This window comes from Natrix helvetica (genome assembly GCF_964273705.1).
Source record: "Natrix helvetica genome assembly, chromosome: 2".
Lineage (NCBI taxonomy): Eukaryota > Metazoa > Chordata > Lepidosauria > Squamata > Natricidae > Natrix > Natrix helvetica.
Genome location: NC_138552.1, coordinates 50,623,216 through 50,639,317, shown reverse-complemented (window position 1 = coordinate 50,639,317; position 16,102 = coordinate 50,623,216). Strand labels below are relative to the sequence as shown.

At 38.0% G+C, this 16,102-nt stretch overlaps 1 protein-coding gene across 3 annotated transcripts in view; it reads left to right on the top strand.

Moving 5' to 3' along the window:
• Nucleotides 1-5,711: 5,711 nt before the first annotated feature.
• Nucleotides 5,712-16,102, top strand: part of EFNA5 (ephrin A5) — a 213,547-nt gene continuing 203,156 nt past the window's right edge. Inside the window, exon 1 of one of the 3 annotated variants that reach the window (XM_081942268.1) lies at nt 5,712-8,980. In XM_081942268.1, coding sequence (XP_081798394.1) covers nt 8,856-8,980 — 125 coding nt within the window. In that variant the 5' untranslated portion in view covers nt 5,712-8,855. Of the gene's footprint in view, nt 8,981-9,026; nt 9,125-16,102 lie in introns of those variants that run through there. The other 2 variants (XM_081942266.1, XM_081942267.1) reach the window with 2 other exon arrangements.

Below are 16,102 nucleotides of genomic sequence, written 5' to 3'. Positions count from 1 at the left end.
TTTAATTTCAACATTTGCCTAAGGATTGCCACCTTAAGTCTTGGTTCCCCCCTCCCTCCCCAGTATTCTTTGTTTCCATGTCTGGTGCTGACTCCACAGGCTGATCCAAGATGGTTTTCAACAGATTATGGCTCCCACCATCAATTAAGAAACAGACATGAAATGAATGGATGCATAAATGTGCATTATGGACTATTCCAATGTGATTTTCTTATGGGATTTTATTTTCAAATAAGATTAAACAAAAAAGCAGCAAAAAGAACTTGCGCAATAATATAATATTGGCAAAGATGGTGTATTAAAACTTTTGGTCTGGCATTAGATATTCAGTGTATCCCCATTTTTACAAGTCCACTAAGCATGATATAAAGACCTTTTATGCTTTTCACAGTTTTAGTAGATTTGAAGCACCCTTATTCAAATGAAATATTTTTTCAGGAGTCACGTGCCAATGGCACATCATTATAAAAATTATCTTTTAAATTTTAATGTAAGTTTCAGTGCTTTTAGCCACATATTTTCTAATTGTTCCCAGTATATTAGGCCATGTTATTATGTACTCTTTCACTTATTCCTCTTCTAATTCAAATTTCAACAAAAGTTTATATACTTTAGTAATTACATGTTCATAGTTTGTGCATAATTTAACTTTAAAATCTGTCTTATGCTGTTCTTAGCTACCTTAAGTCTTTCTCATAACTGTCCACACAAAAACCTTTGAAAGCTGAATATTTTTGCAATTGATTTCTTGATTTTATCTTGTATTCTCCATGCTATTAATATCTCTCTATGTGTTAATTATCTCTTTGCCTGATTCTTTTCTTTATAATGCTTCTTGTGCTGTGATCCATACAGGCACAATTTGGGTTGATATCTATTCCGTGTTGTTAATTATGACACTTCCAATATAGTTATTTTTAAAATCCATATTAACCGTAGCTTTTTGTTATTGTTAGTTGCGAAGCCGTGTTCAACTCATCGCGACCCCATGGACAATGTTCCTCCAAGCCTTCTTGTCCTCTACCATCTCCCAGAGTCCATTTAAGTTCACATCTACTGCTTCAGTGACTCCATCCAGCCACCTCATTCTCTGTCGTCCTCTTCTTGTTTTGCCCTCAATCTTTCCCAGCATTGGGCTCTTCTTCATTGAGTCCTTCCCAGGGACGGGTTCTGGCAGTCACTACTGCCGGTTCGGTCGTGTGCGCTTTGTGTGCATGTGCATGCTTTGCACACATGTGCATGCTGCTTTGCATGTGCATGCACACCTTGCGTGCAGGCGCATGCTTTGCACACATGTGCAATGCAACCAAAATGTTTCTGCACATGCACAGAAGCAAAAACAAGATAGCGGTGCCTACAGGCTGCCAAACTACTACCGCTTCGTCCGAACCGGTAGGAACTCACCACTGGCCCTTCCTTCTCATTAGATGGCCAAAGTATTTGAGTTTCAACCTTAGTTTTATCATACCATAAAAATCCATGCCATCCAAATCTCAGGTCACTCTCTCCTAAAATTCTCTTATTTCTCAGCAGTACCTATTTTTTCATCCAAACATGGCTGCAAAACACAGTTTCAAACCCAATCTCCCTCAATCCTTTGCATGTGACCCCTGATATTTTCCCTTGCTGTACAAAGCCAGATAAATGTATTCTGACCATTATTAAAGCATATTACATTCTCAGGCAGCTAAGAGCTATAGTAACTTCCAGGGATATCCATTCAGGGTGTCAATGGCATCTGCTGCCTTAGCCCTTTTTTATTCCACTGGCAGATACCTCAATTCCAGCTATTTTTGTTAATGAATGTAAAAATTAGCCTTTGGTTCCTTATAGGCAAAGCCCTTGAAACACTGAACTGCACTGAAGAGAATTGTAAGAAGTGGTGTTGTGAGTCAACCTTATATAGTTAGGCTGGCAATAACTACAATCAATGACCATAAAGTAAAGTGGTGGGTTTGTTGGATCAGCAGCCTGATCCTTTATTTAAGCAATCTTCCTCTGTGTGTTTGAATGACAAGGGAGAAGAAAGGTCACTGTAACATATGCACCATGCAAATGTCTCTCGGCACCATTGTTCTTTAAGTAAATATGCTAATTAAGATCAGACTATAGCATTCAGTACATTGTTACCCAATTACATTTTTATCCTATTACTTGATCCTTATTTGCAAAAGTGGAGTTTAATAGGGCTGTCAGAAGGATGATTTTATTTCCTTTTGTAAAGTCAAGTCTATTATTTGCATGTTAGATAACATCAGTTGTCTTTTGCAGAAAACTTTATGTGTAATAGGCAATATCTAATGTCAGCTATGTCCTCTATATTGAAGTCATTTTCTCCTGCTTCCTCTAGATCTCTTTCTGATTAAGAATGTCACCCCAGTAAAGTCAAAATCCTTTTTCATTTATATTACTATACATGCTTTCATAAAAAAAGATAATGTACAACTTTGTAAAAGTTACTAGCATTTTCATTTAGATGCCTGACTTGTGAATTCTTTTAATTAACTTTCTCTGGTACAATTTACCAATCATTATGCAGCTCTTGACGGCTGTGCACTCAGGTTCTGCAAAGCTCCAGTTACGTTCACACTCAGAAAGACGCTTTAGAATCAGCACTGCAGCTGCTACACGTTCCGATGATCGAAACAATGAAGGTACATCTGAAACGTCTCTTTAAAAACATTTGTATGAGGAGACAGACAAGGATCTTTGCTTCTGCTTGGATGTATCCCTCTGCTCTCAACAGATGTGCAAACCAATTATATTATAATGATGATATTGTGTTGAACTTCAAATCTATAATTATTCAGCCTCTTTTCAAAACATCCCAGCACACTTATAGGACTCTCCCTCCCACTGTCTCTCATATTATTGGCTTAGGTGAAGTCTGATGCCTTTCAATATCTGAAATCACTGAAAAGGAAGACAGTAAACATAAGCTTGGTATGCTGGGGAAATGTGATTAGATGGTGCACTGCTGAATTGCCCTGAATTCCACTTTTATACCTTCGACGTTTCTAGCTCCTAACTAGCTAGTCTGGTGAGAGAAATGGAATCGTTCTAGATTTTGATAAGCCATGGATTTTCCCATGGATATTTTTTCCATTAAGCAAGAAAAAATGTAATGTGTTGTCCTTTATAATACATTAATAAATAGAAAAATTTCATGATGCTATTCATGATTATTCATGTCACCCTACAATTAATTTTCAAACATTCCCCTCAAGACGTTTTCTGAAAACCCTCTTTAGCAAGCACAAAATGCCTTGTGTGTTCCAAAAGAACTGGGAATCAGTTCTTGGCCAGAGGGAATCTTTATCTTAAAAAAAAAAAAGACATTCAAGTGTTCAGTGTCAAGCAATCAAAATCTGTACCAGAGCAGGCAGCTTTCTAAAAGAGTTTCCTTACTTTAATAAAGTGGCAATAAAGATTGACACATACCTGGTTTTTCTCCCCTCCCCATGGCAGCCGAAAAACTCTGCAGAAGTCCATGCTGATATTTAGAGGGAACCAGTTCCTGTGATGGAAATCGTTTTAAGGTAACTTCCGCTTCTTGCAAATCTTAGGGCTGAATGAGGAATTTTTCATTTTTCCCAACCTTTTGAGATTTTAAGCCAGCAAGTGGGAAGGCAAAGTCAGTAAGTTGTTTGCTTTCATCTTATCTTTACAAGTTGAAGGCGAATAACTTACTCACTTTGCCTTCTCACTTGCTGATTTCTCTCTCTCTACTGTGCTGCCCCTTCAATCACAAGGCGCAGATAACTATTGTAACCAAGATCCAGTGTACTTGCAAGTTTATATTTGAGGATGCAAGAGCTGAGTTGATCCCAGGATCTGTGGAAGTCAATTCTTTTTTTTTTTTTTTTTTGCTGTCAAGGGAAATCTTTCTTTTTCTTTGTTATCATATAAGGCAAGAGATTGTATGGGGTTGTTTAATCAAACAAGTCTTTAAGATACTACTTAATTGACTGAAACAAACTAACATGGCTACCTTTCTAAAAATAAGTGCCAAAATGAAAGTTTTCTGTGACCGTTAATAGTCAATTGTGCAATATACTTTTTAAACATAATGTTCTTTTTCTGTTTTGCCAGCTTTCCTTCCGGAAAAATGAATTTTGCATGCACGCAGATACAAAAGTAGAATAAATATTCATCATACAATCTCAGTGGTATTAGCCATGTGTTAATAGGCCTAGTTTATTATTGTGTATGTTACCAAAGTCAAAATGCAGGTAGTCCCCTTTCAACAATACTTCAAGCATGGACTATTTTGGGCTAATTGGCTAGTATCAGGTAGCCCTCAATATTTCTTTTCTCTGCTTCATTTTCTCCATTCTGCATCCTTAATTAAAATGGTAAAGGATGGAAATCAACAATCCCCTTTCAAACAGCACAATAGCTTAAATGTGAATCTTGTGCCCAGTTCAAGAAATGAAAAATAATAGAAGGTAAGTGGATCAGTGAACTAATTCAATGCAAGGCATTTTAGGTACAGTATTAAAAATCTGTCAAAATGTATTATTCCATTTTAAAAGAATTGTCTTCTGCATTTATTTCCTATTAGCAACTACTATGTCTAGCACTCTAGATATAAGACATGACTTGTAAAATAATCTCTACTCTTTTAGTAGGTCCCTTTTATTTTTCATTTTAGCTAAGGAAAAAAATCCATGTAAGTATTTGTTGATTGTTACAGAGTAGCAAGGGGAAACTTTGCAACCATTGTGTTATATTTGTTCGCATTCCTCAGTGAAAATTCTTCATTTTTTTAATGCATGTTCATGCAGACTAAATCACTTAACATGTTATGATTCTAATTATAGGCAAAAGTGAAAAGATATTTATTGGCAAAAATAAGTACCTTCAATAATTGTTTAATTACATCATAATAAAAGGCACATAGATTAATAGATATATGAACAAATTTAAGTCACTAAACCCATATGGATTGTTTCGTAGTGGCACTAGCCAATCTGAAAGCCATGATACTTTCCTTTGGGGGGGGGGGGGGGGGAAAGGAGGATGGATCCAAAGTTATTGTGCTACTGCTTCTGTTTATTCTTTAATGTCAGCTGCTTGAAAATAGAACTATGACAATTGCATTTTGCTTGTAACCTGTTATCCTGTTAATAATTTATCACACCACCAGCTTAACTCTATAGTGGCCATTTTAGGCATAGTTATAAAGAAAAAAAACCAGCTTCAGCAATATGGAAAATTATAATGCAGAAAACTGTGGCATGCTTTCCTGTTTCAGTCTGTATCATCAGTCAGTAAATATTATATTTGCTATCTTTATTTACTTCTATTAAGTTATTAATTCGAATCAATCCCTCCATATGAAATGTATTTCAATAGATCTGTATTCTCAAAACCTTTCCTATTCTTAGATTATCTGAAAGGGTTATTCCATATTTTTTAGCAACTCTTAGAGGATTTTATTTTTTTAATACTGAAGTATATCTTACCTGGTATAGGCAAACTGATTAAAATAAACTCAGTGTAATCCCTTATTAGAAATGCCTCAGGTGTTGTCTTAAAATTCACCACTAGAGGGAACATGGGCACTTTGAAACAACTGGAAAGCTTCAAAAAATTATAGCCAGAGACACAGAGCAGTTAAAAACACATACTTCTAGGGGAGGGGCGGTTGCTGAAAAACTATTTTGTTACACTTGAAAGAACATTCCTCACAGAATAAAAAGTAATGCTGTTAGAAAGCAGGGAGGAAAACTCCTGCCCAAAATGTATTGTGTCTTTCCCCAAGTTGCCAAAAGAACGGACACAAATCAGCCTATATTCCTTTAAGATTCATTTTATTTATTTATTTATTTATTTATGAAGTTTAAAGACTGCCCATCTCACTTACAGAGCGATTCTGAATAGTGTACAATTAATTGCACTTCCTAATTTATTTTCTTGTAAAGTTCCACTTACAACTTGTGGAGCAGTGTTTATTCTTAGTTATTAGCCTGGGATTTTGGTTTCCACTGGAGTGTTGTTTTTATTTATGTGAAGGGGTGATGGTGGATCCATATAAAAGTACACCACCTTAAAATTGCTTTCTGGAGAAAGGTCACCTGAGCTGGCTCACAAGCGGGGGCAGCATACAAATGCATCTGCTTGCAGACTTAAAAGAGGTCTGTCCTGGGGACAAAGCTGATGAAATGGGACTTGCTAAGGTCCACAATTTCTCTCTCAGTAGCACGTGTTCTGACATTACTCTTGCATCAAACCATGACATGGCATTAGCCTGCTCTGGCACACTTTTTTTCTGCCATGTCATCTGAGTTTGTCTTGTCCCCACCCAGGAATAAGACAGAGATAAAGCACCCGTCCTCCGTGAGCTTTGTAAAACTGAATAGGCTTTAATCACCTGCTATTTTGGAAGGAAGTCGGGTAACTGGCAGACCCTGGAAAAAGAGAAGGTATAGACAGCCAGGCACTGCAATTTTCTGTCGACGGAAGGAACTCAACAGCGGGCAAAGGCCTGGAGACCCGCAAATAAAGGTGCAGATGGAGCAAAGAGCACTTTATTTTTTTTAACAATTTTACGCAAAAGTCCAGGATTGACCTGTTTATTAGCAAGGCGTCGACTTCCAACATCGGGAACAGAAAATCTCACGCAAATTGTTTACCAGACAGTTACGCTCATTTCTCCCCCACTTCCCTTTAAAAACAGATCACACTCAAAAGAGCCAGATTCAGCTGGCAGGTTCGGGTGAAATTCCATGGATCTCGGCAGACGATCGCTTCCTTCAGCAGCTGGTGCCGCATTCCTTCCCCCCAGATTTGGGTGAATGGCTTGCGCTTGGTTGTCCCTCCACCTCCCTCTCCACGGGGACGCGGGAAGAGGCAAGAGCCGGCACCAGGCATCGCCCTGCAATTCTGCTTCGCAGTCCCCACCACCGAGACGGTTACCTGCTGCATCAAGAAACCACTTCGTGTAATTCAATTAGTCAGGTTTTCAGAAGGTGGGCGAGTCTGTTTGGTGTGAAGGGCGGGCCACGAGGCGGAGACGCCTCTTTTGATAAGATCGGAGTCCAATCGGGTTGGAGGGAAAGAAAACGGGGAAAAACAATCAATAAAGCAAACAATCTGGGCTCTGACTGGCTACTCCGCGTTTCCTCCTCCTCCTCCTCCTCCCGCACAAGTAAACTGCATGCAAAAACCCCACATGATCTACCAGCAGCGCTTTCGTTCCCAAGCCAGCCGCTTGCTCCGTTTCTGTGCAGAGGCACAGACATAAAACGGAGGCTTCCAAACCTGACACGCATACACATGTAGGATGTCTGCTACGGTCCCCGCATAGAGCATCTACGCAGCCTGTCTGTTGCCCACAGACAGCCACCCCGCCAGTATCCCCGCTTCTCCTTGGCGACTGCTGACGATTTATACGCGGGGAAGAAACCGGTCGTTGAAAAAAAAAAAAAAAGAAAAAGGAGAAAAAAAAGTGGGCGTGACTATTTAAAGACCCCCGCCCCCCTTTCCTTCCTCCTCTTTGGCAGTGTTGACTTCTGCTCCTCCAATCCTGGCTGCTCCTCGCGGTCCCTGCCTGCCAGCCGCTGCATTCGACTTTTCTTTCATTTGCTTGGCGGACTCGGGAGAGAGGAGCTCCCCCGCTTCTTTCCACTCCCGCCGCGGCGGATTCTGAGAGCGGGGTGCAGCTGCCTGCAGGGCAAGCCCCGGGAAGCTTTCTTCCTCCCCCCCCCCCCAATCGTCCTGCCTTTCTCGCTGGCCCTCTGATGTAGCGTTTGCGGGTTTCTTCGACCTCTTTTCTCTCCCCCCCCCCCCGGTTTTATTTTAATCCTGCCGCCTCCCTCTTTCGCAAAGTTGACATTCCAGGGACTCGGACCTCACTTCGCTCCCGGAGCCACTTGGCGAAGCTTGAAGGAGAGACCGCCTGCTCCCACCTCCCGGGGAGCGGAAAAGCTGCTTCCTCGCCCTCCCAGCGAAAGAAGCCCCGAGAGCTGGAAGACGTCCTTTCTCCCACTTTCCGCTTCTCGTCCTCTCTTTTTCCGGGCACCCCATCCAGAAGCGAGTCGGTTGGGATTGCAAACTCCTTTCGGTCCTCTCTCCCTTCTCCCGCCGCCGGTTCTGGCTCTGTAGATTCCGGGCGGGTTTTCTCCTTTATCCGTCAGCCAAAGAAGAGGAACGGAGCATCCCTCCCAGAGCGAGCCAGACGCTTCAACTCCGGCCTCCCGCAGCAGCAGCTCGAGATAAGCCAGCCCAAAGCGGCCGTCTGCTGCCTCCTCGGAAGCTTTGCCGCAGCAGCTCCTTCTCCCCGCCGGCCTCCTTCTCGGCTCCTTCGGACCCTTCGCGCCAAAAGGCGGAAAGAAGAAAGTCCCAGAGAGGGAGAGCGCAGGGCGGGGGGAGAGCAGCCCTTTGCGAGGGGAGGGGAAGCCAGGACGGCGGAGCCGCCCATACCAGCGCTGGACGGGGGCAGGGCCGGTGCATGTCTCGCCTTAGGCTCCACACACGACTCGCCGCCGTGAATGAGCGCCTCCCGCCTTCTCCTTCGCCGCCGCCGCCTGCTGCTGCTGTTGCCCGTCTCGTCGCTCAGCTCCCCCTATCGGGGCACTCAGGCTCCCTACTAAGGATCTCTCCTCGGGACCGGCTTTTTTTCGGCGGGGATCTCCTCAAGCCGCCTCGTTTCCCTTGTACTTTTCTCTTTGTGTGTGTCCTGTGACTTTCTGTGGTTCGTCCTTCCTCCTTTTCTTTTTCTTTCCTCCTCCTCCGCTTCTCTCGGTGTTTTCCTTTGTTCTTGTCCTTGTTTTTTTTTTTTTTGAAAAGACGCACACGCGCTCGCAGCTCCTCTTGTCTACCCACTTCGCCGTGTCTTGTGGCGGGGAGTGATGTTCCACGTGGAGATGTTGACGCTGGTCTTTCTGCTGCTCTGGACGTGCGTCTTCAGCCAAGATCCCAGCTCCAAAACGGTGGCCGATCGCTATGCCGTCTACTGGAACAGCACCAATCCCAGGTAAGGAAGGAAGACGGCGCGCTTTTAGCACCGGCGCAGTCTTTGAGGGGTTTGGCACCGGCAGCATTGTCGGGGTCCGATGCTTCTTTCAAAGGGGAAACGGACAAACGGACGCTCCCAGCGGCTTTGCGGCCTCAAATACGCGTAAGTGAGTGTCGAGGGGTGGACGAGACACTTGTTTGTAAAAAAGAGAGCAAACTTTTTCTCGTAACCGTCAGCCCGGGCTGCTCTAAAAAGGCATTGCCTTGGACCTCGCTTCTCTTGGTCATCCATATCGCTTCAGTGACGACTCCAGCTAATTTCTCCCTTAATGACCTATTTGTACGGCCGGCAAAAAAATAATAATCTCTTATTAGATCATCTGTAACTCGCCGGTAAATCACTCGTGAAAGCGAATATAGGTGGGACTCGAAGCGTCTTGAAAGGGCGTCCGCGCGCGCGCGCGGGTGCGCGCGATCCTGTGGAGGGCCGGTTTTTGGTTATTTTCTGTTTGATAGGTAACAAATCTTATGGGGGGGGGGAAAGGGAAATCACGTTCGGGAAATTTTGAAGAGGCAGCGCAGCTAGAATTACCGCGGCGCTCTGAGATTATGTCAGTCTGAAGTGTGCTTAGGTTTAAAATATTAAGCTATGTTTATATTTGTAGTCGCCCTGGGCTTCTGCGGGGAGACTCCAGTTACACGTAACACCTGTTATGAGGTCTCCAGAAAGCAGAACTGTTGCTCTCCCTCCCCGGGCTCAGTTTCCTCTTTGTTTAACAGGGTTAGTCTGGAGTAAACTGTTTAAGTCAGACTAAAGGAATAAAGGGAACCTCCTCCTGCCTTCCCCAAGGTTTTCAGAGCTTTCAGATGATCCTGGGTCTTGGAGGCTTTCCACATCAGAATGACTCATGCTGTCAAAGAGTATGCATTCACATGCAGTAGTAGTTGCTGATGTTCTCACGGTGCAAAAGTAAAGTGTCCTGTCTGTAGTTAATGATTTCATGGTGATTTAGCATCATTTGCCAGGGAATGAAATTAAGGCTAGTCCACTATTGAATATATGTGCTTTGTGTCACTGAACAAAACAGCCTCAGTATAAAATGTTCAGTTGACATTGTGTAAAAACAACTTTTATGTTGCTTGTTTGTTTTCTTTGCTTAAAAAACAAAAACAAGTGTGAGTACAAATTAAACTTTTTTTGGGGGTGTTTCTTAATTCTCCTTTAACAATGGAGTGTTACAGGAGAACACTAGAGTGAATCATGCAGTTGGATTAGAAAGTTCTTTTAGGGAATCTGCCTACCCTGGCATGTTTCTTGTTTTTTACTAGCTGATAATGGCAATCCTTCTATTGCTGTTAGTGTATAAATAAGGCACCTGAGTGTTGTGTCAGCTTGTTAACATGCAAAGAAGTTGTTCAAATCTACTTCAGTAGGATTTTTGTTTTGCTTTTCTTAAACCTTATTGGACTACTCTAGGTTTATGGGTGATTTTACCTTACATTCGCTTTGTGCTGTGGATTTAGAATACTGTAGCATATTGATTCTGTTGTTGTTGTAGGTAATGTTTTAAAATAGTTTACTGGTGCTTGCCAAAAACTGTTTTACTGTGTTTGATGGTAGAGAGAAAGTAGACATTGCCAAAGTAAAAAAGAAAAGGTAAAAATGGTTTGTTTTTAAGTACATCAGGTTTAGCTGGCTGTTCATCAAGTTAATTTTAATGTATTGTTTTAAGTAAATTGTTTTAAGTAAAACAATACTTGAGGATTAGCAATGAATAATGTTTCTCTAAGTTAATTTCCTTGATAGTTACTGTTACATTTCTAAACCTTGGCACATCTTCCCATCTTATTAAAAAAAAAAACTAGTCAAAAACATTTCAACCAAAATCAGACAATTTTGTAACAGGTAGAGAGATCTGGGAGAATTTGCCTTTTTTTGAATGCTGAGTGTTATATCATAGAATAAAAGTAACATGCTGAAATATGCATTTGTCAAAGGTGGTGAAATAATAAACTGAATTTGCCCACTTTGCTTGTGAAAGCGGAAATGTTTGCTGCTTTGAATTTGACCAAATGACTTGCACATGTTGCTCCTTTGCTTAAATCAAAGCACAGTATTAAATGTTTTGTTTCTCTGCCTGTTGTGGTATCAATTAAAATGTAATGTAGTGCAGTACTTCAATATAAATAATCCCTAGGACAGTGAGGTCAGAACTGGAACATTTAAACCAATGAACCCAGACCAGTTGTATAAGTGAATACCTTTTTAATGACTGCAAAGAAACAGACATGTACATATGTATTTTAAAATACCAGAAAGTAATGGGTTATAGAACTTTATCAAAGTAACATATGGTTGATGGAGTGATACATTTCCTACCATAGTGCTGTATTAAAATGTATGAACTAGATTTTCTGGTCTTAAATAGAATATGATGATATTATATATTTTTGCCATATTTGTTCATACTACAAGCCTTTTTAAAGACAAATTCTAGAATTTAATACATTTAATACAATATATGTTTTATCATTGGACGTTCAAACCCCATAGTCTAATTCATCATATGAGTTTTAATTAACATGAGAGATATTACTTGACAAGGAGACATTTACATCTTTGGATTCTTATACTGTTAGAATACTCTTCTATGAGGGTTTACTAGTTAAGCTAGAGTGATACATGGGGAATTACCTCTGAGTAAATATTCATAGTACTGCATTGTAAAATCCAAAGCCATAAAAGAATTAGGATATTGTGAATTAATTTCAATAAAAAAGTTCATAAACGGAAAAAAAAGTTTATGTAGAGATTTCTATAATAATTTTGAGTTTATAATGCACTTCTAATTAGAATGTTTACACAAGTTTTATATACAGTTAATAGACCGAATTAGATAAAATAATTTAAATGGGATACCCCAATAGTCTTCTGAAATTTAAATGAGTGATTATTTACATTTTAATTAATTAAAAATAAAATAATGCTTTGCTTAAAAATAAATATATATATACAAATATATGTAAACATGGATGACATTTTATTCTGAAATACCTTCAATTGTATTTTGGAAATTATATTATGGATGCAAGTCAAGTATTGAAGAGATTATGACTAGAGTTGTAATATCGCTAGATGCACTGATTTATTCTTCAAAGTTTATTCTTCAAAGGTATTCACAATTGTTAGTTCTTAAATGGGTTGCATAATTTGTGCTATGAAATATTTGAAAAATTCTTTTAAAGCTACAGTTGGCATAATAGAGATACTGTTAAGGATCATATGTGGTCCTTAAACTTTAAACACTTTTGCACTGATGTCTATGACTTAGAAATCTAGATTTATATATTGAACGTAGACCATCTGAATTCTATTTTCAGTTCTTCCAAAGAGATAAGTTTGATGCTTTTGAGTATTGAAATATATTTTCCTTGATACTGTGTTTCTAGATTAGAGATATATTTTGAAAACTTGCAAATGCAGATATATTTTGAGCAGTATTTTATAAAAATATATTCATAATTCCATCAAGAATCTTTAAAAGAGTATAGTCTTTCCATTTATATAATTAGATTAAAATGTAACATGTACGAAACCTATGGCCATTTAAGTGTCTCCAGAACAATATATGGACATGGGGTAAAGTAAAAAAAAATTCCTATGTACCAGAATGATACTATTAACATGCAGTATATTTCTGTGCATGTTTACTAGAAATCTCACCTTCAAGGGGATTTAGTCTCATATAGCAATATTATCCATAGATTCATTAATAGTAGTTATCACTACAATTCATCAAAGATGTGAAAAGAACTATGGAAGCATAAAATGACTCGTTCATCAACAGGAAGAGAACTGCTCTTCCTGTTAAAGATACGTTAAAAAGAGATTCAAAGGTGACCACAAAGCTATAATAATGAGTGTTCTTGTGAACTGTTCGTCAGTGAACTTAATTAGACTTAAATATATTATTATATTGAGACTGTGCCTATGCTATTGTATAAAGAACTTTAAGCTGAGTATGACCAAGCAGGCTACTTAGAATTATAATTTTTAATAAATTTCATGGTATATTAAAAGTGCTTAGTTCTTCATAATGAAAGGCCATTCATATTGATATCATCTTATTGCATACATTTTTTTCTGAATTTTGGATATCACTTAAAGTTCATGGCTTAACATCTTGAAATCCTGTATAGATAAGCAGATTACTTAAGTAGTTTTGTTCCAAATGGTGTAGAATTTTCCCCTAAAAATAAACAGCTGAACAATTGTAGTGTTATTTAAACATGTTTTAAATTTATTTTTCTTTAATAAGAATATAATACGTTCTATAATTAAAAATACACATGCTTTTAATAAAAGATCAGTGATATTATTTCAGGCTTTCACAGCATAAAATATTGGCAATTAAAAGCTGATGATACCCATCTCCAGTCCAGGGAATTTCCTATGATTAGAAGTGTACAGGAAAATGCTCCAGAAGTACATTACAGACTATTTAGTTGGTCTGAAAATTGTTCTCTGTATACAGTGCTTATCAGTATAGACTCTAGCATTTTGCTTTAGACATTATCCATTCAGTAGCTACATAGACTTTTACATTCATTAGTAAAAGTAAAGCAAATAAACACATCTCTACTTTTACAAATATTATCTATAGATGTGTTTTAGAATTTAGGATATGGTGGCCTGTTTTATTGTTAGAGACAGCTAGATTTGTTCCTTACAAATTCTTTCTCTTCTTGCAGATCTAACAGTCTGCCAGCTCTGAAACAAATAGAATAAGTCCAACAGACATCCTGGGCTTTCTGCCTGTGTTGACTTGATGAGATGAATGTACACACAAGTACACAGGTGCTGACATTAAGGTTAGGGTGGAAAAATGTTGTTGAGAGTAGTTGCCTAGTTATCGTTATACTTTTTAATTATAAGGCTAAGTATTTTACATTATGTTTAGGAACTTAGAAAAGTTTTAAAAAGTATAATGTTTTTGCTGTTTGTGTTTAATGAGAAAACTAAGCATTTCCTTTTACGATTGATAGATCTGAGTTTATAGTTTGGCTTCAGCAGGCCTTATAACTACTACTGATTACGTATTTTCCTCCCATAAATTATTGTCCAATATGTAATAAAATATGTTTCTTGAAATAAAGATTACTTAATTAAAACTAAGAATGATCAGATCTTTTCCTTATAAGCTGATTATATTGTTTTGCAGAGTCAAATGCTTTCTTATTATTAGTTTTCACTGAATTATTGTTCAGTGCAAATTAATGTTACAGTAGCAAAGTTTGTCTTTGCAGGCTTTTAAAACTCAAATATTGCTGAGAGCAATATAGTGGGATTATAAATCTTTTATCTTATACATTTTATTCTAGTCTGTAGGTTCCATTTTGTAGCTCTAAGTTGTAAATGTTAGTTTTATTCAGTCTAGATTGCAGACCTATTATAAAGAATTTGAATATTTGAATATTACAACAACAAACAAATCAAACTAAATTCGTACATTAAACATGTTACTTTCCAACTTCTAGATTATTAAACCATTTTTCCAGCATTACAATTCTAGTGAGGCATATATGCCTTTGAGAGCAGTTTCTTTGTGTGTGTGAGTGTGTGCGCGCGCGGGCGCACGCATATATTTCTTCCATTTATGTTCAAATCTGTAGTCATTCAGAAATTAAATGTCAAATTTATAAGACAAATGTTTTTGAAACCACTTTCTGCTGACCTTACAGCTATTGATTTATCACCCAAATATAACACTCACCATATTCAATATTTCTTGTAGCTAGTCTTAAACTTGGGTATGATTCATACACATTATTCTAAAAGCCACTAGAGATATACTGTGATTTTAAACAATTGCAAAACAAAGTCTATATTTCTTTCTTAGAGAGAGAGAGACATAGACAGAGACAGAGAGACAGAGAGAGAGAGAGAGATAGACAGACAGACAGACAGACAGACTAAGGATCATTGCTAATTAGAATATACCTTGTACTGAAGAAGTTAATTTTGTAGCTAGTGCTGCATTAATCATTTAAATATAATGAGATGTTTGGTTTGATTGCCAAAGAGATCCTCTATGTGATAGTTTATAGATCAGTGAAAATGCCCTGTGAAATCCTGATATTTCAGTCATGTGGGGAAAATGTGATCAAGTTTTAAAATGTTATTAATAAATGCAGAAAATAAAAACTTGCTTATCATTGTTGTGACTAAAATACATTGTCCTCAGTACCATGTGCCGCTTGTATAGCTTCGTAGGCAGAACAGAGTGGAGAAAAATGGGTTAGGTAAGAAACAAAGCCATATATAACTTAATTAAAAAAACAAAAAATCACCGAAATATATTTGAATTGTATATGCTTGTGCTCATATTCACTGTTTATACTGGGTGAACTTCGCTCAGATGCTCAACACTACAAGCTTTTCTGTACTCTCCAGTTACACATATAACGTATGTACAAGAACTGTTCAGAGTGCAAAGAAAATTGCCTACAAATACTTTCAAAAAAGGAGGTTTTTTTTTTAAAAAATAAGTATTTTGGTATGTGATAATTCTCAAACTGCTTATATATATATATACACACACACATATATATAATTTATATTCCACCCAATTTGCCATTGAGAGCAACTATTAGCACATTCATACATCCATTTGTAAATGTACAAATCGTTCTGGCAAAGAATTGTGTTACTAATCCTTTGATTCCATTTTCGAGGGTAGTTTTCATCTACTAATTTATTTGTAGTAAATAATTGAATTTTTGAATCTAGTTTATTATGAGTAACAAAAAGGAGAGAAATACAGCAAATGACTTATTTAATATTTCATATCAAATCCTAAACTATTGTAGATGTATAAGACTCAAAACGCTATTATAATTTTTATATAAATAAAATTAACATTCTTTCAAGGGCCCCAGAAAATATTCATGCAGACAAACTATAATGATGAATCTAATTTCGTAAATTTCATTTTCTGTCACTTAAGAACTTAGTTTTTGGTTATAAATGTGGCTTTAATCAGCTTTTTAACTTATATTTTTACATTGCTATATATTATGTCAGTGAACTAGGCCTATTTTTTAATGCCAAACGAACACTAAAAATTATAAAATATTGGTC